The sequence below is a fragment of the Schistocerca serialis genome, chromosome 2 (genome assembly GCF_023864345.2).
Source record: "Schistocerca serialis cubense isolate TAMUIC-IGC-003099 chromosome 2, iqSchSeri2.2, whole genome shotgun sequence".
Classification (NCBI taxonomy): Eukaryota; Metazoa; Arthropoda; class Insecta; order Orthoptera; family Acrididae; genus Schistocerca; species Schistocerca serialis.
In genome coordinates, this window is record NC_064639.1 from 417128789 (window position 1) to 417150429 (window position 21641).

A 21641-nucleotide genomic window follows, 5' to 3' on the forward strand; every position below is an offset into this window, starting at 1 on the left:
TTGTTGCCCCAGACATTTCACTGCCCTCTTGCTAAGCACCATACCGTAATCTGGTTTCGAGGACAGGCTTTAGAATACCTCTTTCAGAGTGGTCCGCATACAGTCCTCGACTTCTGGTACAAAGTTGTGAAAGCACATAGCACCCTCACCCGAAAACCATCTTACCGACAAACTTTTGCCGGTTATCTCCGCAGCGTCTTCCTCGGTACCCCTCAAAGTTGGGGTGTGCCATGCCTACCTGTCACATGATGCAACACCCTTCTCCACGTTTCATGCATCTACCAAAAAAAAAAAAAAAAGGAAGAAGACAGAATATGTTATATTTTGTTGTATTTAATGTTTATGAAATATTTTTTTGTTAATTAACAGACATTTGTATATGTTTAAATGGTACCTTGAAGAACTCTTGCATAGTGTATATATATGTACTGTTAGTTTGTTCAGTAAAGATCACTGGGGGAAAAAAAGGGGTCAGCGCGACAGGATGTCAATCACAAGGGCCCGGGTTCGATTCCTGGCTGGGTCGAAGATTTTCTCCGCTCAGGGACTGCGTGTTGTGTTGTCCTAATTATCATATTTCATCCCCATCGACGCGCAAGTCTCCGAAGTGGCGTCAAATCGAAAGACTTTCACGCGGCGAATGGTCTACCTGACGGGAGGCACTAGTCACACAACATTTACATTTTATTTTTATCGTGTCCTGGATATTATAAATGGACATAATTCTTAATCGGGTGTATTGTCATCACGGACAGCAGTGCATGCTCTGCACAAAGATTCCATGCTGGACATAAGATAGGTAAGAAATTCTTGTGGTAGGGGTCTCCATTTCTCGCCAACGCTTGACAACTGCTGACTGGTCGCTGGTCATTTGGACGTGCTCCGATATGTCTCCCCTACGCATCCCACACTTGCTCGATCGGAATTAAGCCGGGGGAACTGGCAGGCCGGTCCATTTACCCAATATCCTCTCGTTCCACGAACTCCTCCACTGCGCTGTTCAATGCGGTCGCAAACTGTCATCCATAAAAGTGAAGCATCTATGTTGAGACGCACCTGAGGAAGGACTGCAGTGTCACAATAACGTTGCGGATGAGTATACTGTGCTCAAAGATTTGGAGATCAGTAAGGCCATACATCATTCCTCCCAACACCATAGCACCTGAGCCACCAAAACGGTCATATTCGACAACGCTGGGCCTACCCTCACATGGCGAGAGCTGGAAACATGTAATGCACTCAGGAATATTGTCAAACATGGAACTGTGCAGGTAGAGGAACCCTTGGAACGAGAGGATATTTGGCAAATGAACTGGCCCGTGCTTTCCCCCGATTTAAATCGTATCAAGCAGGTGTAGGATGAGATGGGGAGACGTGTAGCACCACGTCCATATGCACCAATGACCATCCAGCAGTTGTCAACCGCCCTAGTGGAGGAATGGAAAAATTTGGAAATTTGTGGTTAGTTCCTATGGGACCAAACGGCTAAGGTCATCGATCCCTAGACTTACACACTACTTAATCTAACTTAAACTAACTAGGCTAAGGACAATACATATGCCCATGCCCGAGGGAGGAGTCGAACCTCCGACGGGCGTAGGCGCGTGAACCGTGGTAAGGCGCCTTTAGACAGCACGGCTGGAGGAATGGAACGCCCTACCGCAAGGACCACTTATCAACTTTGTGGTCAGAATGGGACCACATTGCAGAGTATGAGTTGCCATCTGTGGTCACTATAAACGCTAATAAGCGAAGTCACGCTCTTTGTAACGTCCAGAGTATGAGTTGCCATCTGTGGTCACTATAAACGCTAATAAGCGAAGTCACGCTCTTTGTAACGTCCAGAGAACCATTTGAAATTGCGACGACATCACTGTAATTACTGCCTTTGAATAAAAGTGTCACTTCTGTTCTCTTCATTGGGTATTTCTTTCAATTAGCTTCAGGACCATACTGTCTGTGTATACTCCAGGTTTCTTCTACGAACGTTACTTGGCAATGACGTATTGTGTGAAAGTTTCTTTCATCCTTAAGTTTTTTAATTGCTATGTACAGTCAAAGTTCCATCACATTGCGGCGACGCTTCCTCCACCGAAGCCTATGATAATAAGTATCGTACCGACTGTAATCTGACCATCACATTTTCAAGGTCCCCTTCATTGTAACTGCCCTTCCCGTACAGAGTTGAGGTTTAGGTCGCCTTAATGGTGAAATTCGTTACAAGTCTGTCTTCTATTTTGTGCCATTTATTCGGCAAGTACCTTACAGCAACCCTTGGAAGTTTCATTATACATGAGGAGGTTCCATTAAGCGGTGCAATGTCGATCGTAGTTGTTAAGGATATGGACCCTATGGGCCAAGGCAGCTCTGGTCTGTAGAATATTGATGACTGCTCTGCCACCACATCGACGAATCATAAAACAACCATCACGAAACTGAGAAGAATCTGGAAGAATAGGCACGTTTCGATACTTCAGTCTAATGTTGAATCTTTGACAGGAAACTTGGCCACTCGCCAACTGCCGCTGAGACTATAAGTCTGAGCCATTCACTTTAGATGCCAATAATACAGACCACACCTAATTCCCGTTATCTGCACAATCGAGGAAGGGTGTAGGATAACTGAGTTTCTGAAGGAAGTGTTGTCTTCCTTTCGGGCTGTGGTACTGCTTTATCTGCTTGTGGCTCGGTGGTAATTGCCGCTCAATGTACAAGCAAACACAAGTTCAAGTCCATCCATTCCTTTATTTTTCAAACTACATTTCGCATATTTGTTGCGACTATCAGTTTGATGGGACGACAAGAATAATTTGCATCAGTTTCAAACTCACCAGTAATAGAAAAACGATTTGAAACATTTGTGGCGTGTTTCTGCTCTCGCATAGGCAAGCATGAAATGGTTTATTGTTATAGTTTGATTTTCCACGAGAAATAACCTCGATGAAACGAGTGAATACAGTGCAGTAACACAACACATGCAGGCTGCTATGAGTGTATTCATCAATTGCCATTTTTTAATTTGAAGTTCTAGTATTCGTCTTGCGGATTTGTTTTGGATTTTGCTTATTTGATCTTGCGAATGCTGTTCAACCGTTGGCAAATAGCTGTAAGTTGGAAAAGTTCTAACATTAGCAAGAGATTGTTTTCTTTGGGTTTAATAGAGTGGTGAAGGTAGTTCAGGCAGCTCGAAATATTTATAGCTTGTGTGGGGCCAGTGCTATGAAACAAATCACTTCAAAAAAGAATTTAAGTTTTCACGGAAAGATTGTTATGGCATCAATGATTTCCTACACCAGTAAGCCTTGATAACTGATCTGTGAACTGTGACATTTAACCTTAGTGAGACAGTTTCAATCAATAGGTAAAGTTTAGTAGTTGAATGTAAGAGCACTGCATGCCCTGATTCAAGACAACAGAAACTGAAAGGGTGACTGTTACGGGATTTTTGTTTCAGTGTCATCTATTCGTTTGTCAAGAATCCCTAAGTGTTATTGTTACTGGTCACGAATTATGATGCTTCTTTTTATCTTCTTAAAAAAGAATAATTAACGGCTGAACCCTTACAAAAGATCATGTTGGCCAAAGGGCAGTGTGAACAGTTATTTTGCATCCCATGGCATAAAAAGAGTGTTGCGCCGTACGGACTACTGTTCCAGTGTGTGTGTTTGTGTGTGTGTGTGTGTGTGTGTGTGTGTGTGTGTGTATGTGTGTGTGTATTGAGGCCCAATCAACACACGCTGACGCTCCGGACGCCAAGCAGAGACGGGCAACAGAGGCGCCACAACGCTAAGATTTCAATACGGGACGCTCGACTATTAATAACTGCCGCCTGAGGTGCCAGGCTGACAGGAGCGTCTGGTGCACCCAAATGCAAGATTTGTATGCAGTGTGTACCGTACTTAGTAGCGAAAACTGACGTGGGTGAAAGTGTGCGAAGGAAAAAGGGGCATCAAATCATAAGTTGGCTGTGTGGAAAAATGTTCTCGAACCATCCCTTAGCGTATTGCAGTTGGCATTTGCTGCAACTATGGAACAATATACAGGGTCTGAGGAACGACCAACAAAACTGCATCAAGAGTTGCTTCTGCAAGATGACGTTTGCATGCATTCTGCTGATGGCACGAAAAAAGCTATCCACGAGTTTGTTTCGAGTGTCATCCCTTCGCACTCATTCTTCCGATCTTGGCCCTCAGATGGTTACCTTCTCAATACTTATCGAATAACCACATAGCAAATTCCTTTCTGGACCAAAAAATACTTCAAATCTGGCTTGATGACACAATTAACTCGGAACCAGTAGGATTTCGCAGGCATGGGATCAGTAAACCACCTCAACATGGTCGTCAGCCTGTTTTAAATAATCGGACAAATTTCTCTCGTATGTATTATTGCAGTGCTCAATAAACTAATGGAAAACGCAGTTGAAATATGTACTATACGAAGGTAAATTAATAACGGCTTACCACAATAACATTAACACGAAAGTCTTTTTTAATAATACATAACATATTAGATAAGGGAGCCTAAATACACACAAACTGGCATGATATTATACAGTATGGACTTAGAAAAAATTCTTGCTTACGTGCTTTTCTCTGTCGTACGAATGTAGAATGGAAATGTCGCAGGTGGAGCAGACATAAAGAAACCCTTTTAATAGGTTATTTAGAGCTACAATTTCATAATTGTGTACTCACAAAACCCAAAAAATATTCCAGTTCTAGTCATGTGAATGAAAAATGATGTTTTGTTACATAATTAATTTGTGAAAGATGAAGGCATAATTTGGTAACATACTCAAGCCACAATTATTGCTTTATGATATATGTCTCTGGTATTTTGGTTTTTCAGTCTTAGGCGTAGTGATAACTGGAAATCTCATTAAATATTAGGATAATGTACAGTGGCTGCACTGTAAAAACTGTGAGTAGGCAACGCATCTTTTAATCATTACAAACTTAAAAGATGGCTTTTTGGAGAATGTCATTGGTATTATTCCCAAAACACAGGAACACATATGAAAAGACAACATAACATTGGTTGCAAAATAATGAACATTCACAGACCTTATAAGCTACCAGTAATAAAGTAACCGTATCAAAGTCTACTGTGAAAGAAAACCATATGCGATGACTGAAAAAGGCGCTAAGATAATGAAACCAGTGAATGTGTGCAGTGCAAGTTCTATTTGAGCTTCTGCTAATAAAAAAGGGGAACCATTTGCCATCAGAACATGTTAGATGGAAACAACGCTGACACTAATGTATAAAATTATTACTTGTAACAATACAGGGTTATTACAAATGATTGAAGCGATTTCACAGCTCTACAATAACTTTATTATTTGAGATATTTTCACAATGCTTTGCACACACATACAAAAACTCAAAAAGTTTTTTTTAGGCATTCACAAATGTTCGATATGTGCCCCTTTAGTGGTTCAGCAGACATCAAGCTGATAATCAAGTTCCTCCCACACTTGGCGCAGCATGTCCCCATCAATGAGTTCGCAAGCATCGTTGATGCGAGCTCGCAGTTCTGGCACATTGTGTCTGTTCACTTCACCATTAAGAAAAAATGTTGCTTCATCACTGAAAACAAGTTTCACACTGAACGCATCCTCTTCCATGAGCTGTTGCAATCGCGCCGAAAATTCAAAGCGTTTGACTTTGTCATCGGGTGTCAGGGCTTGTAGCAATTGTAAACGGTAAGGCTTCTGCTTTAGCCTTTTCCGTAAGATTTTCCAAACCGTCGGCTGTGGTACGTTTAGCTGCCTGCTTGCTTTATTCGTCGACTTCCGCAGGCTACGCGTGAAACTTGCCCGCACGCGTTCAACCGTTTCTTCGCTTACTGCAGGCCGACCCGTTGATTTCCCCTTACAGAGGCATCCAGAAGCTTTAAGCTGCGCACACCATCGCCAAATGGAGTTAGCAGTTGGTGGATCTTTGTTGAACTTCGTCCTGAAGTGTCGTTGCACTGTTATGACTGACTGATGTGAGTGCATTTCAAGCACGACATACGCTTTCTCGGCTCCTGTCGCCATTTTGTCTCACTGCGCTCTCGAGCGCTCCGGCGGCAGAAACCTGAAGTGCGGCTTCAGCCGAACAAAACTTTATGAGTTTTTCTACGTATCTGTAGTGTGTCGTGACAAATGTCAATGAATGGAGTTACAGTGAATTTATGAAATCACTTCAATCATTTGTAATAGCCCTGTATGTTATGGAAATTCTCAATAAGAGAATTGATGATGTTTAAATGTAATAAAACTTAAACTGTTTGATTTTTGATGCCTTGAATCAGAACACGCTAGAATTTTGAGCCTTGCGTATTGAATGCATCTGTCTCACGAAGATTAAATGGTTACAGCTCATAGCATAAGTAATCAAGACTTCCTGAATTTGGAAAATCGTTAATTTTTCTTGTAAAACGAAAATTCTTTGTTTGACGTGATTTATCCGATGGCACTTGGCCCAAACATTATTTAAATTTTTAATGTTTCGTGCAGCTTCCACTACTTTCATCTCTGTATTAAACCTAAAGCAAAATGTATATTGTTAAGGTTAGACATTTTTTCTCTTGAAACTTTATGTTACAACGCTCAAAAAGCGTTGTTTAGATTAAAGTATGCAAAGTCCAATACGTAAGTGCAAGATAAACACCAGCACTTCAGGTAAAGAACATAGCCAATAAATACGCTCGCAGCAACCTATGATCGTTGTGTCAGTGCAACTGTGTTCGTTCGTTTTATAGAAGTTACTTCACACAGGAAATCGAATCACAATAATAAACAATTTCATGCTTGCTAATGTTAGAACTTAAGTGATAATGTGCGTTGTGCTGCGTTTACCTTGACGGGTGGTGGATGGCTGGTGGCCACTGTACGGCGATGAAACTCTAGAGCATACACTGTTCTGATCTCGTCGCAGCCCCGAGCACATGTGCAGACGGGTTTCTGGGTTATTTGTGATTCATAATGAGTAGAAAATTACCTTTGATGTTCCATCAGACTGATGTCTGTGGCAGACAGACAAAATGCTGTTTAAAAATTAAACGAAAGAGTGGACGCGAAATCGCGACTGTGTGTCCACACTGTGCGACATTTACCACTAGACCAAGAGTAGATACAGCACTACAGCAGCTCGAGGGGAAGACAACAATTCCTCCGAAAACTATTGCATCCTATCTTGCTGCAAAAAAGTGCCGTTAGTCAGACTTAGAATTTCGAGGAGCGGCCAGTTTTCTTTGGCACCTTAAATGTACTACTTGGACTTAATCTTTGCTGCAGTCGGCCAGCGGTCTATGTCAAATATCATACGTAGTTACTGGTACACCTCGGTTATCAACTCCTTACCACAGAGACAAGGTTTTTTGGGTAAAATTTGCTACGTCGGCTTATTGTTTTTCGGTTCAATTAATAGGCTACACAGCACATATTTTTACTTGCAGAGATAAAAATCAGTTGTGGGCTTCTGCACGTAAAATATGGTATATACACCTAGGTCAACAGCTGAATTTATTACGGTGGGTCTGGACTGGTCTCTCTACCTGGCACACAAAAATAATACTTTTGCCTGAGTAATGGAACATCTGGTCATTTTCACGTTACATTCAAAATGAATATTTACAGGTGATTGTCGAGACTATTTACGGCAACAACATTAAATCATAGAAGATAAACTCGGCAACAAATGTAAATCAAAATTTCACAATTTATGACTGTGGTAGTCCTCCATAATTCCAAGGTTAGTCTTATTATTTCTATAGTATTTTACTGTTGTGCAGGAGGAATTTCATTAGCTTCTAAAAAGCGATCGTCATGGATTTTAAGTAATATTTATACATGGGCAGTTGATGCTGGGTTCTGAGAACAGGTTCATTACTCTTCAATAAGTTCAGTTCTTTTATTGTCTTTTAAACTAGATCCTTAATCGTTTACGAAGAAGAGTTTTCTCAAAGAAGAGGCATCTTTTTTCCCAAAATGAGTATTTTGCTTCTTGAAGAGGTTATTAAACATTATCATATTCATCAAGAAGAGGACTGTCTTCAGTATTTACGTGTCACTTTCGTAACGCAGACGATGCTTTTGAAAAAAATTGCTATAGGCTACATTCCCGATCCGAAGAAGGTGTATGTTACGGTGAATGCGAGACAGGGCTCAAGGAGTGATAAGAAGTCCCTTAATAAAAAATGAAATTAAAAAAAGAGAATTATATTGAAGTGGGAAAGAAAATGGATTACAAAAGAAAAAAATCAGTTCTTGTGGTACATTCGGCGTTCCGCTAAGTGCCCTCACTGCCCATGTTTCGTTCCACAGACTGGTAACTTCTTGCATTCGGTGAAAGACGACTTCTATGGCGTCAGTTCCACCACTCTGCCCCCCACCCTCCCCTCCCCACACACTCAATTACTCTTTACTTTTAATAAACGAATCTATCATGTGTTTCATTTTCTTACAAAATTTTAGTATTGTTACTTCTTAACCTAAAAGCGTCAGACACCAATAGCCCAAACGTTTAAAATAAGAATGAAGCGCTCTCATTTTGAATTTGCGTCCTAGCGTTTTCACCGCTGGCATATTTTTTCTTGGTTCCACTGAAGCTCATCCGACTAATTCCACGCAAATTTCGTAGAAGAATCGAACATATCCATTTCTTACCGTTATTGATATCACGTAATATTATGTAAGGAAAACTTCTGAAACGTTCTAACATTAATATGTATATATGACTGCCAACTACTAGAAGGTCGTTCATTTAACCGGAGGCACCCTTTCATCTTGGGAAGTGGTAGCAGACATAATTTGATAGTCAGAAAAGCTAGAATTCCCAAATATCCAATAGAAATCAGTGGTAGTGGTACTATAGGACAGGACCATGACAACTTCTGAAACTGGTACTGTAGGTTCCAATTACTACCACGAGGTGCGATGTTTTCTAGAGACATGTTCCTCTCACACAGCTCTGTCCAACACCTTGATGTACGAAGAGATACGTGGTGATCACTTTTACGGATCTCATACAAACAGTGATTAATGTTGCTAAAAAATCTCTTTGTGTTGTACTGCCTCTCTGAAAGTCGTAGTATAATTTTCACGCCCGCATCTCGTGGTCGTGCGGTAGCGTTCTCGCTTCCCACGCCCGGGTTCCCGGGTTCGATTCCCGGCGGGGTCAGGGATTTTCTCTGCCTCGTGATGGCTGGGTGTTGTGTGATGTTCTTAGGTTAGTTAGGTTTAAGTAGTTCTAAGTTCTAGGGGACTGATGACCTAAGATGTTAAGTCCCATAGTGCTCAGAGCCATTTGAACCATTTTTTTGTAATTTTCACGGTTATGCGTAATGCTGTACTTTAATATTTACTCTTTAACATCTTTTTATTTACCTGACCATCCTCATTCACTTCAGTGCCTACATATGTAAATTCTACATAACCAGCACAACATTGTCTTCCCGTTCATGTTATCTTTGCCTTCTACTATACAATCATTGTCAGAATATAATCTGTAGTTCTGCAATTTTTCCAGAAAATCTGACCGTCAGTTACATAATAAACTATGAACCTTTTAATAAGGGTGGCACTGACTATATGAAGGCAACAGTGGTGGATTCCAGAGTTGAAGTTGGGCACTTGACAATAAACCTGCAGAATTTATTCAACGGTGACAAATTTCTTGGTGAGTGCTCAAAAAAAGTATAGATAATAACTTATGTAATGATATCGTTTTAAGAAATAGCTTGTGGTAATAGACTGCATGTGGAATTACTCCAACACATCAAAAACTTTGAAAATTTAGCTCATCAGACAAATTACAACATTAATGCTGATACATGAGGTTAAGTTTGGTACATAAAAATAATCTCATAGCGTCTATTCAACGTACATTAAATTGTGAAACACAACACTGTTTCGTTATGCAGATGCTTACTACAATTTGATTCTCTTACACAAACATTTATTCGACCGACAAATCCATGATTTTCAGTGTACTTGTTCCATTAAGATTCTGAAAAGTATGTTACCGTAAATTAGTCGCAGTTAATTGACACATCATTGACAGTCATACGCTTTGAAATCAGATGGTTGTGTGGGACAGAAATGACACGTGTTTGGTTTCTGAATCTCCCAAGCAGGCAGCACCTCACGCCCTGTGTCGTCAATGTCAACAGTAAGTCTACTGAAACAGCCCGCTGAAACTATTGTGCAGGGTACTTATCCCATCTCGCCCTCCGAATTAAAATTCAATCATTATTAAGACATCATATTTACATAAGAATAATTAATAATAATTAAACTGTGCTGTTAGGATTTAATATAATACAGTGTGCGGCAGCGTTAATAGTAGTGTATTAAAAGCACACCATCAGGCAGTTACTCTAATTTATGTATTACCTCTTATGTCAATTAACAGTTAAAGGTATGCCATTTACTAAAGTATAAGTCATTGTCCATTGCGTGGATTACTTTTTGAATATGACTCCTGTCACATGTTGCCCCCTCTGCACAACATATTCATCTAGGCGGCGTTGGAAGCTTTCCATAACTCGGCGTAACGTATTCCCTGGAACATTGCCGACGGCAGTTCTGATGCGATCCTTCAACTCAGAAATGGTGACAGAATTGCATGGATTTCTTGCGACAGACATTTACCGGTAGATTAATTTCGCGTTTTGGTGACACTTCTTGGCCGCCTCGCTCACCTGACCTTTCACGTGCAGACTTTTTAATTTGGGGCTACCTGAAGCAAGAAGTGTTTCGAAAACGTTGTGCCTCCATTCTTGAGCTGACGCACTGCATCAGAACCGCTGTCGGCAATGTCCCAGGGAATACGTTACGCCGAGTTATGGAAAACTTCCAACGCCGCCTAGACGAATGTGTTGTGCAGAGGGGGCGTCATTTGACAGGAGTCATATTCAAAAAGTAATCCACGCAATGGACAATGACCTACACATTAGTAAATGGCATACCTTTAACTATTAATTGACATAAGACGTAACAAATAAATTATAGTTGATGCCTGACGGTGTGTTTTTAATATCCTACTATGAACACTGCCGCACACTGTACAACTACGTTAAGGTCGAAACACAGATATTTTCGAACTGGAAATGCGTTCTACAGATCACATTGAATTCCAGACACTGAAAGGCGACTGTTAATTTGCCACGGTGATTTTCTGGAGGCTTTGGCCATAAATGTGAAAGATGTGAATCTGATAAATATACTCAGCCCCTGTAGTATCAATATAACCATATTCTTTCAATGTCTGTGACTTTAAACACCAAGCAGTCTTATCAAAAAAGTCAGTCAATAGAACGGGAAAAGCTAAACTTGCTTTTAGTGGAGAAGCTCCCGGATGAATATACAGGGAATGATCGTTGAACTATAAACTCAAATGTGTTGAAGGAAAGGTACGGCTTTGTGCTCTATTACTACTTGCTCATTTCTGCAGATGAGTAAAGCCGGAAATGCGTGTCATACAGGGAGATTCAGCTGCCTGTACCGATGTCGTTTTTTGCAACCCGCAGTTTTATATCTGACCTTGGGAAACAACGCGAGAGATTTTCATATTCTCTCGCAAGCTACACGCAGACTATTACTAGCTACTGCAAAAAAGTTAACAGGACATTTTCGCAGGAAGTTTTATATAGCTAAGTTTTGTACTAGGATGCAGTTCGGTTGGAGGCCACGGTTTTCGAGTTATTCAAGAAAAACGTACAAAAGTGACCTTGAAACGCAACTCCATCCACACACGCATCCCTCATCAGTCACGGTATCTAGTATGTTGGTCGAGGAATTCCCTTCTACCATTGAACAAGAATTTCCGGATATACGAACTATTACCGATATTCGAACCTTTTTTGGTCTCTATTGACTGGACTATTAGACCACCAGCGTAGTCGGCTATTTCGTCAGCATTTCTAATTTAACCGTAGCCGCGAAAGGAATGAAAGAAAAGTGACTTTTGTAAACGTAACACTAAAACCAACGACGCTGACAATTCGATTCAAACTTAACCTCTACAAGTAATGTAGTTTCGTTGTCAGAAGGCCTGAAGAGTACAACGATTTAATGGTTTATTGATATTCACAAAGCTGTTATGTACATTGTAAAAAATGTCAATTTTACAATTTGGAAGCGCTCGACTAAGCCGGTGGTACAATAAGGCCAGCCAATGAAGACCAAAAACGATGGACTGTGAGAGGTAATTCGCGGAATAGCAAATTTTTGTACAGTGGCAGGAGGAAGTGCGATGAACAACTTACTAGAAATGCTGACCGAAGCTTACTGAGTGTGAGAGTGTTTGAAAATCGATTGTGTACGTAGTTTTGGAATAACTCGAAAACTACCATCTCTAAAGAAAACGTATTCTAATAAAAAATTTAACTACATTTAATTTCCTACAAAAAGGTCCTGTTAATTTTTCTCTGTAGTGTAATGGTTTGCTCGTAGCGAGCGAGAAGGCCCAGATATGACATTGTGGGTTGCAGGTGAATCGCCCTGTGTATATGACTACATTCAGGTTCGCCCCTCTAATACACTCAATATCCGAGTACGCTGGTGCAGTGGCTACCACATCGGCCCAACATTCTGGAGGACGACGGTTCTAATTAGCGTCTGGCCATGCAGTTTTTGGTTTTCTGTGTTTTTCCCTAAATCATTTAAGGCAAATGCCGGGACGGTTCTTTTTAAAGAGCACGGCCGATTTCCTTCACCTTTCCTTCCTAATTCGAGCTTATTCTCAGTCTCTAACGACTTCGTTTTGACATGTCGCTAAACTCTAACCTTCCTTGTTTCCTTCCTTCACAGATACCACCAATTCGCTGTACCACTGAATGTGAACCCCGTTTGAAAACACAATTACGTTCTACCCTACAGCTTTAACAGTTTGCGAAATACTGATCGCAACAAAAACTGTATAATAATAGACCCAACATATTTCAATACACTTAGTAGCCGGCCGGGGTGGCCGAGCGGTTCTAGGCGCTACAGTCTGGAACCGCGCGACCGCTACGGTCGCAGGTTCGAATCCTGCCTCGGGCATGGATGTGTGTGACGTCCTTAGATTAGGTAGGTTTAATTAGTTCTAAGTTCTAGGGGACTGATGACCTTAGACGTTAAGTCCCATAGTGCTCAGAGCCATTTGAACCGTTTTTGAACACTTGGTAAAACATTCTCTATAATTTCATTCACTTTCGACGTTGGATTGTTTTTACGTTACGTAACCGTGTACTCGGCACAAATTTAATTTAGTTTCGCAGCGGTAGGATTCTCAGCGCATGGATTAAAAGATGACTCGTAGAAGCTGCATTAACATTTCCTCTCTTACTAAAATGTATTGTTTGCTGTTGACAAATAAGTGTTTTTTCAGTTTGAAATGTATTTGATTTCATTTCAGGTGAAAACACCAACAAAGTTCTGAACGAGAACTGGAAAGCACTCGTTGAAGAGGTAGGTCCGGCAATGTACGAATCGGACCGAGCCATAGCACAGAACCTGGTGGACACGTTGTTTGACGGGGTGCCATACAGGAAGGTGGTCCTCGAGTAAGTCGCCCACCACCTGCGGTCACGTTCCACAGATGTCAGACGGCTAAGTCAAGAAAATTCCCTGCGACATTACTGAATGAGAGGATGTGCTCTTGGCGCGGAATTGAAAGAAGCTTTGGAATGAGTATCTTTAAAGAAAGTCGTAATTGGCTATGAAGACGTATACCTGAGATACCTAAATAGTAAAAGCGATTATCGCCACAAATAAAAAAGCTAAAGAAATTGTAAATCTTGTTGTGGGGTCTTAGTTCAGGATGCAATATTCGATTTATTTACACGTCACGTTGGAGAGCAAGTTATGAAGTGGTCAGTTCAGTCAATGAACATGAGATATTCAGACAAACAGACCAATTACATAAAACTTAGTTTAATATGGGTGTTTAAATGTGCTAATTGTATAAATAAAAAGATGAAGTATGCAAATTGTTGTAATCGATACACTGTAATTACATTTTATTTTCCCTAAATAATTTCCTGGATGCCACACCTAAGTTTCATTTGTTTATGCAGTTATTTCACGTGTAATTGCGCTTCCACTGTTAGTAAACATTACAGTGTGTTACGTGAGTAACATATAATAGTAACAGTAATAATCATATTTTGTATGATCAGGAAAATGTGATTTTAAGAGACATCAGTGTTATTAACAGCAAGCAATTTCCTATTTATGTGCCTGTCGAATGTAAGAAGTCACACATGACAGAAACGCATAATACCAGTACAGGAGGATGAATGTGAAGAGGGAGTTGATTGATCAGAGGAAGAGTGAGAAGTAATAGGGTGTTTTTTAGCAAATGAGATGAAAAGAAAACGAAGATAGAATGATGAGGATAGCACAGAGAAAGGCGCTACACTAATGATGAAAAATATATATTTGCATTCAGAGTGATTTTGGATAACAGATAGGCCATAGAGTAACTTATTCCACAATCCTACAGCTGAAATGGAGAAAGGAACGGAGAAAGATATAATGTGTTGAGCCTCGATGCTGGACAAATGTAATCTGGTACTGTCTTTTTTGGAATGATCACACATATTGGGAATTAGGTGCGACCTGCGGCTGTGCTCAGAAATCAGTAGTTTTGTTATGATGGGTGATGGTAAGTAAGCTATTGTACGTGCAATAACATCAGCTGCCGTCATGTGCCTGCTTTTTTGGGTAGCGTAGCTCCTGAAGCTCAACCCACTCACGCCCTCCCCCCCCCCCCCCCCCCCCCCCCGCTTTCCCAAGATGACCCACTGCACTGCATGATGCATCAGCATGAGCAGCCTCGCTGCCCGCTGCCGAGCAGGGCGTGCACAACGTGTAGAGGGGCACGGGCAAGAGCGCACATCTGTGCATCGTACTGATGGAGTAGCTATGCGTTATACAGCATGTCTATTATGCAACAAATAGTGTGGGCTACGAATATTGAAGCCTGCATAAGCACTGCACTCATTACTTTCAATCAAACCTTGCAGCCCAAACATGTTAACCAATAAAAGCACTTGCACAGTTGTCATAAAGATCAAGAGACAAAGACTAAACATCTTTTTCAATAACTAGATATTTTTTCTGTAATTCTTGCAATATGAGGGTTTTGTGAGAGTCACGACAATGCATCTCGTTTTTGTTACCCACAGAGCGGCCAGCAAGCTATACTTCTGTATGTCAGATGAGTGCGAATACTAATGTTTATGTTTATTTTCAAGATAGTTGTTACAATATTGAATGTATTTAGTGCCATAAAAATCTACTAAAAGTAAGAATTGGTACCACATTTCTCATTGTATAGTTTCCTGAAAACCTCTATGAGGTACAAGACGGTGCATTGCAGGACAGTTTACTTACAATTCTCTTATAAAGTACAGATATTTACTAAATAACGCCATTTTCCACTAATGACAAAAAAATGCTAGTATACACTAGAAGACTTGATCTTTCGCACAAGTACTTCGTATGTCTACAGAACAAAGCGAACTTTTGTTCGCTACACTTTCAGCCACATCAACGAACATTGAACGTAGATAACCTGTATTTAACGAATCAAAGAAGCCTCCACACTAGCAGCTTAAGGGAAAACACAACGAGTGAAAATCTCGATACCTATTTGGCCGTATACAACCTATTACAGCCCACTCCTCCACAAGAACCGAAACTAGAGAATGTAGTGGGGTTGGAAGTTGCGGTCTGGAGGGGAGTCGACGTTCTAACTCATTCTAAAGCTTCTCCATTGGGTCCAGATCTGGACTCTAATAGGAATGTTATTTTCATGCTGATACAATCAATCAAACTCTCTGACTGTTCATCTACTGTCTGCAATACACAATGATGTAAAGTGTCTTCATATCTTCCCACATTTAAGATTTCCTTAACAACAACAAGGAGTAAACACTGTAACCACGAGAAACACACCCACACTGTGATACCACGCCCTCAATATTTCACTGTTGGCAATATATGTTATGACAGGTAACGTTATCCAGGCATTCGCCATACCCGAGCCATTCCATCAGACTGCCACAGGGTACAGTGTCATTAATTATTCTAAATAATTCGTTTCCTTCGTCTACTGAGCAGTGGCATCGTTCTTAACAGACTCAAGGTCTCTTAACAGTGACCACAGAAGTATGCAGGTATGTAAGGAGAGCTGAAGGGCAGTGTCACTGATGACGTCAGTGGTGATAACATGGATGATTCACGGATTTCCCCCACCCCACACCCCAAACCCCATCCCTCCACTGCTGCTTCTCGGAAATGAGAAGATGAGTGCCGGCCTGTAATAGTACTGTTGTGTATCTGTTGAGTCATGTGCGCAACAGAATTATCTCCAAATGTTCTGTTAAAAAGTTCTGGTAGTTATTTGTACAGAATGATCGGGACTTCCGTCATCATGATACTACTTGGAGTGCCTAATATATCCAACGGAAAGTCTTGCAATAATTGAGCGTCCGTGTTTGTTAGTAACTACACTTGTGGCTGTTTAGAGTTGCACCAGAATGTAACGCCAGTAATTTCATATCTGTTCCAGAACGATGTGTGTGTGTGTGTGTGTGTGTGTGTGTGTGTGTGTGTGTCACCAGTACCATGGTGAGCACGGTATCAGTAATAATATAATTTCTTCAGCAAAATTCCCAGACAGAGTTGTTGACGGGATCTAGGTAGCGCTTGTAGTTTCCTAGGCAGAGGTTGCTATTTCAGCGTAAGACCTGTTAGTGTGCTCGGCCTGCAGCAATACGTGTGTGGTGTTTCAGCGGAATGCCACGGAGGGCGCGGCACTGTGTTGATGATCTATAGATGGCTCTGTGGGGTCACTGAATGCAGGGCTCTTAGAGACACCTGCAGTGCTGAAAGGAGGCAACATACAGGAGGTTCTCCCGCCTCCAGACCCAGAATCATGAGGACTATCGGCGGTTTGTAGACCAGCAGCTGGGTGATGATGTTGTTAGGCAAAGCTGATGCTGCTTGGCCTCACATAGGACCGTCAGGAGGCGTGGAAACGATGTCAGTTGGCGTCGAAAGTTCTAGAAAAAGACTTACTGCAGAACGGCGAGTATTTACACTGTGATGACGATGGGATACCTGCTAATATCGTGTGAGATCTTCATTTCTCAACTTAGTGCAGCAACTCGACGTGACGTGGACTCAACAAGTCGTAGGAAGTCCCCTAAAGCAATAATGAGCCACGCTGCCTCTATAGCCGTCCATAATTGCGAAAGTGTTGGCAGTGCAGAATTTTGTACATAAATTGACCTCTCGCTTATTTCTCATAAATGTTCAATTGGATTGATGTCAGGCGAATTGGGTGGCCAAATTGTTCTCTCGAATGTCCACAATGTTCTTGAAACCAGCCGCGAACTATTGTGTCCTCGTGACAATTCCATCATTGTTTGGGAACATTAAGTCCATGAACAGCTGCAAATTGTCTTCACGTAGCCGAACACAAACATTACCAGTCAATGATCGGTTCAATTGGACCAGAGGATCCAATCCATTCCATGAAAACTCAGCGCACACCATTACGGAGCCACCACTGCCTTGCACACTGCCTTGTCGGCGAATTGGGTCAATGGCTTCAGGGGCGGCGGTGCCACACTCGAACCCCACTATCAGCTGTTACTAACTAAAATCGGGACACCAAGCCACGGTTTTGCAGTCGTCTAGGATTCAAACGATATGGTCACGATCCCAAGAGAGGTGTTGCAGGTGAAGTCGTGCTGTTAGAAAAGGCACTCGCGTCGATCGTCTGCTGCCATAGCCCATTAACGACAGATTTCACCGAACTGTCCTAACGGATACGTTTGTCGTACGTCCCACATTTATTTCTGCCATTGTTTCACGCAGTATTACGTGTCTGGTGGCACGGACAACAATATGCAAACAACACTTCTCTCAGGGGGTTAAGTGAAGGCTGTCGGCCACTGCATTGTCCGTGGTGAGAGCTAATGCATTAAATTTGGTATTCTTGGCACACTCTTGACCTTGCCTATCCCAGAATGTTGAATTCCCTAACGATTTTCGAAATGGCATGTCCCATGCGTTTATCTCCAACTACCATTCTGGGTTCAAAGTCTGTCAATTCCCGTTGTGCGGCCATAATCATGACGGAAACCGTTATCACATGAATCACCTAAGTACAAATGACAGTTCCACCGATGCTCTGCCCTTTTATACCTTTTGTACGCGATACTACCTCCATCTGTACGCGTGCAAATCTCTGTCCCATGACGTTTTTCACCTCGGTGTACAGTCGCTGTGCCCATCGCCATTGTGAGAGAGCCCCTCCCCCCACTCCTCACCCTGCCCCCCTGGCCACATAGGCAAGTGGAAATCTAGCCCACCACTGCAGCGGACTGTGGTATTGCATCATGCTATGCTACCAGTAATATAGTAACACACAGTACCAGTACTTCGTGAGTGGGTTGTGAAGTCTAGTCGGAAGCTGTTGCCGCAATAAATAGAACAAGTACGAGTTATATTTTTTATGTACCGTTTTTTTTTAATCTGATTTGATTTACGGCCATCAGGTGTTCTCTTACGTCGGACCAGGATTTCACACAAAGAGTTACTTTTTCACATCACAATTACTTATGAAATAACAGTTTTAATATGACAAGTATTAAATTGATCTGAGTGTTTAAAGTGCCTGTGAGCTAATAAAGGTAATAATGCCAGTATTTCCGCTACTACTTCTGATGACCCTATTATTGATAATAGCAATCACAACAGTAATAATAGTGGCAGATATAAAAAAAAACGTATAGGTGTACAAAATCGATGTTTTCTGATATAGCGAGTTCTGGACTAAGATTACTATATTTGTTTGGAAAGTAAGATGTACAAGAGTAATGTAATGTGTGGAGCGAATATGGCAATTACTATTGCTGCTTCAGCGGATGTGTTACTGTCTTCTGAAACTGGAGATGTTATTCAGTTCTCTAATATGATGTGTAAAGTTATGCCAGAGTCGAGTTTCTGTTACTGAGAAGGACTTTGAGAAAGTGGCTAAACGATGGAGCGTACTGGAGAACACAGAGAAAAAAAAGTTGACACAGATCAATAAAGCTGCACCTGTCCTCCAAACCCAACCAAAAATCCACAAACTGAATCTTCCTGTGAGACCCACATGCCAAAATTACTCTCTGGAAATTTCATAGTACAAGAAGACAGAACCATTAAAAACACTACACAGCTAATACAACAAATAAAAGATATAAAAATCCTAGACAGAGCAACACTCCTCTCATTTGATATAGAAGATATATTCCTACAAACCAGTAACAGAAACAACAGAAATCATAGATAAGAAATTGAAAGCTTCTAGTTAACTCCCTGATGAACAAATTAAGGAAATATGCACATTAATAAAGCTCATAACAGAACAAAATTACTTCCAATTCAATAATGAACTTTATTTACAAGAATACAGATCACCAATGGGGTCCCCAGTTTCAGGAGCCTTAGCAAATAAGTTTGTAAACCACAATGAACAGATAGTTTTCAAAAAAATAGTAGCAAAAGAATACAACCTATTATATTGGTTCAGGTATATGGATGATATCCTTTGCTTAAAAGATGAACCACAAACGAAAATTGCAGAACTACATACTGACATCAACAAGATACATAAAAATATAATATTCACAATTGAAAGAGAACAGAACAACCAAATTAACTTTCTGAATATAACAATCAAAAAACAAAACAATAAGCATAGTTTTTTAATTTACCATAAACCCACAGCAATGGACATTATCATTCCCCAATCCCTGAACCATCCACACTCACAAAAGCAAGCAGTACTGTGACACATGCTCCATAGACTCAATACAGTGCCACTCACCAAAGAAAACTACCACAAAGAACTGGACATACTAATGCAGATAGCACAAAATAATAGTTAAAATAGTAACATAGTCACAAAGCTAAGCAAAAAAATTAAAAGTAAAATGAAATCAGAAATCACCAAACCACAGAGAACAACACAATAGAACCAAACACAAACACGCAGACCCATAACAACTACACGGGATACATAGAAAAAGATTAAAGAAAACACAAGATGGTACACAATGACGTACAACCAAACTCACCCATAAAATCACTAACATTTTCAAAAGATAGGGAATAAACATATCTTACTCAACAGACAACTCTATACAAAAATACACCCCAAAACTGACAAAAACCAGAGACATATACCAGAAAGCAGGTATATATGAACTACAGTGTAACACTTGTGAAGGTGGATACATAGGGCAAGCAGGTAGAACATTTGATGTCAGATACAAGGAACACATGACAGCCTGGAAATATGGGACAAATCACCCCACATTTGGAGAACACCTAAGAGAACATGATCACAAACCGACCACTATAGAAGAGGACATGGAAATAATTAGAATCAACAATAAAAGACACCTCCTAACCCTGCAAGAAAATTATCACATACAGAAAACCAAAACAGAAAGGAAAACCAAGTTGAATGATTAAGTACACATGCCAAGCAATTTATTGTTTACACTAATAGATAAAATAATAGAAGAATGCTCCCAAAGAGGATTAATTTAGTAATACCATCCAATATAATAATAATAGCACCCAACATCTTTATACTCACTTACCCATAACTGCTCTACAGAACATTGAAACGAAAAGTCAAATCAGCTGTCAACAAAGCTTTCAACCACTCGCTAACAGTTAGAACATTCATATTAAACACCATACAATTCAAACCACTACCCTCCACTCCCCCCCCCCCCCCCCCCAACGAACACACACACACACACACACACACACACACATACACAGACAAAACTCTCCTCTGCTCTCTCTCTCCCTCACTCATATACACACACGATATAAATATCATAAAAACAAGCTAGTTTTAGACATATATTTTGTTAGGTTGGCAAAGAGTAGGTAATTACAACAGAGATGAGGAAACACGTAATGGAGTCGCAATATTTACGTTGTTAAGAGAAGTGCCCAAAGAAATAGTTATATTGAGTGGAAAAAGGACAATAGTACACCACAAAGGAGAAGGAGAAACATGGTGAGTAGTGTGAAAAAGGTCAGAACTCAAAGTTGTGCTTATATGTCGGTAATAAAGTGATTGTGCGATCTACAGACTAGATAGAAAACGCAGATCAGCAAATCGTAAGTAATTTCTTTTTTACATAAAAACTGCAACGTGAACTGTTTGATAGCCCAAAAATAAAATTCTGTATCGTTATAGATCTGACTGATGGTGCCTTAAAAAAGAAAGAAGCGAAACTCGTTGGGAAAAATAAATTAAGTGGCAGCAGGAAAAGGCAGTTTTATTTACAAAACAAGTGTTTCTGTGGTTGCTGCGGAGGATGGCCAATCAGACAAACTTGTTATGATGTTCTTTATTTCACTGACTTCTTCACAACCTTTGCCATCTGGATCTTTCATACCAACACCGGCTTTTCTGAATTACGCAGGTGGGAACTCTCCCAGTAATATTTCGAATGTTCTCACCACCTTCCTGGCCTCAGCCTTTGTTAGTCACTGTCCTTACCCATCAAGCCGCTTCCCTGTTACCATTCAAGCACATCACAGCCCTCTGTTCCACCAACGCTTGCTCAGTCCTTTT

The 21641-nt window shown here is 40.8% G+C and overlaps 1 protein-coding gene across 2 annotated transcripts in view; it reads left to right on the forward strand.

Moving 5' to 3' along the window:
* Window positions 1-13978, forward strand: part of LOC126455583 (protein takeout-like) — a 94817-nt gene extending 80839 nt beyond the window's left edge. Inside the window, exons 5-6 of one of the 2 annotated variants that reach the window (XM_050091339.1) lie at window positions 9519-9668; window positions 13392-13978. In XM_050091339.1, the coding sequence (XP_049947296.1) occupies window positions 9519-9668; window positions 13392-13543 (302 nt within the window). In that variant the 3' untranslated portion in view covers window positions 13544-13978. The remainder of the gene's footprint in view (window positions 1-9518; window positions 9669-13391) is intronic. The other variant, XM_050091341.1, reaches the window with a different exon arrangement.
* The last annotated feature ends 7663 nt before the right edge of the window (window positions 13979-21641 follow it).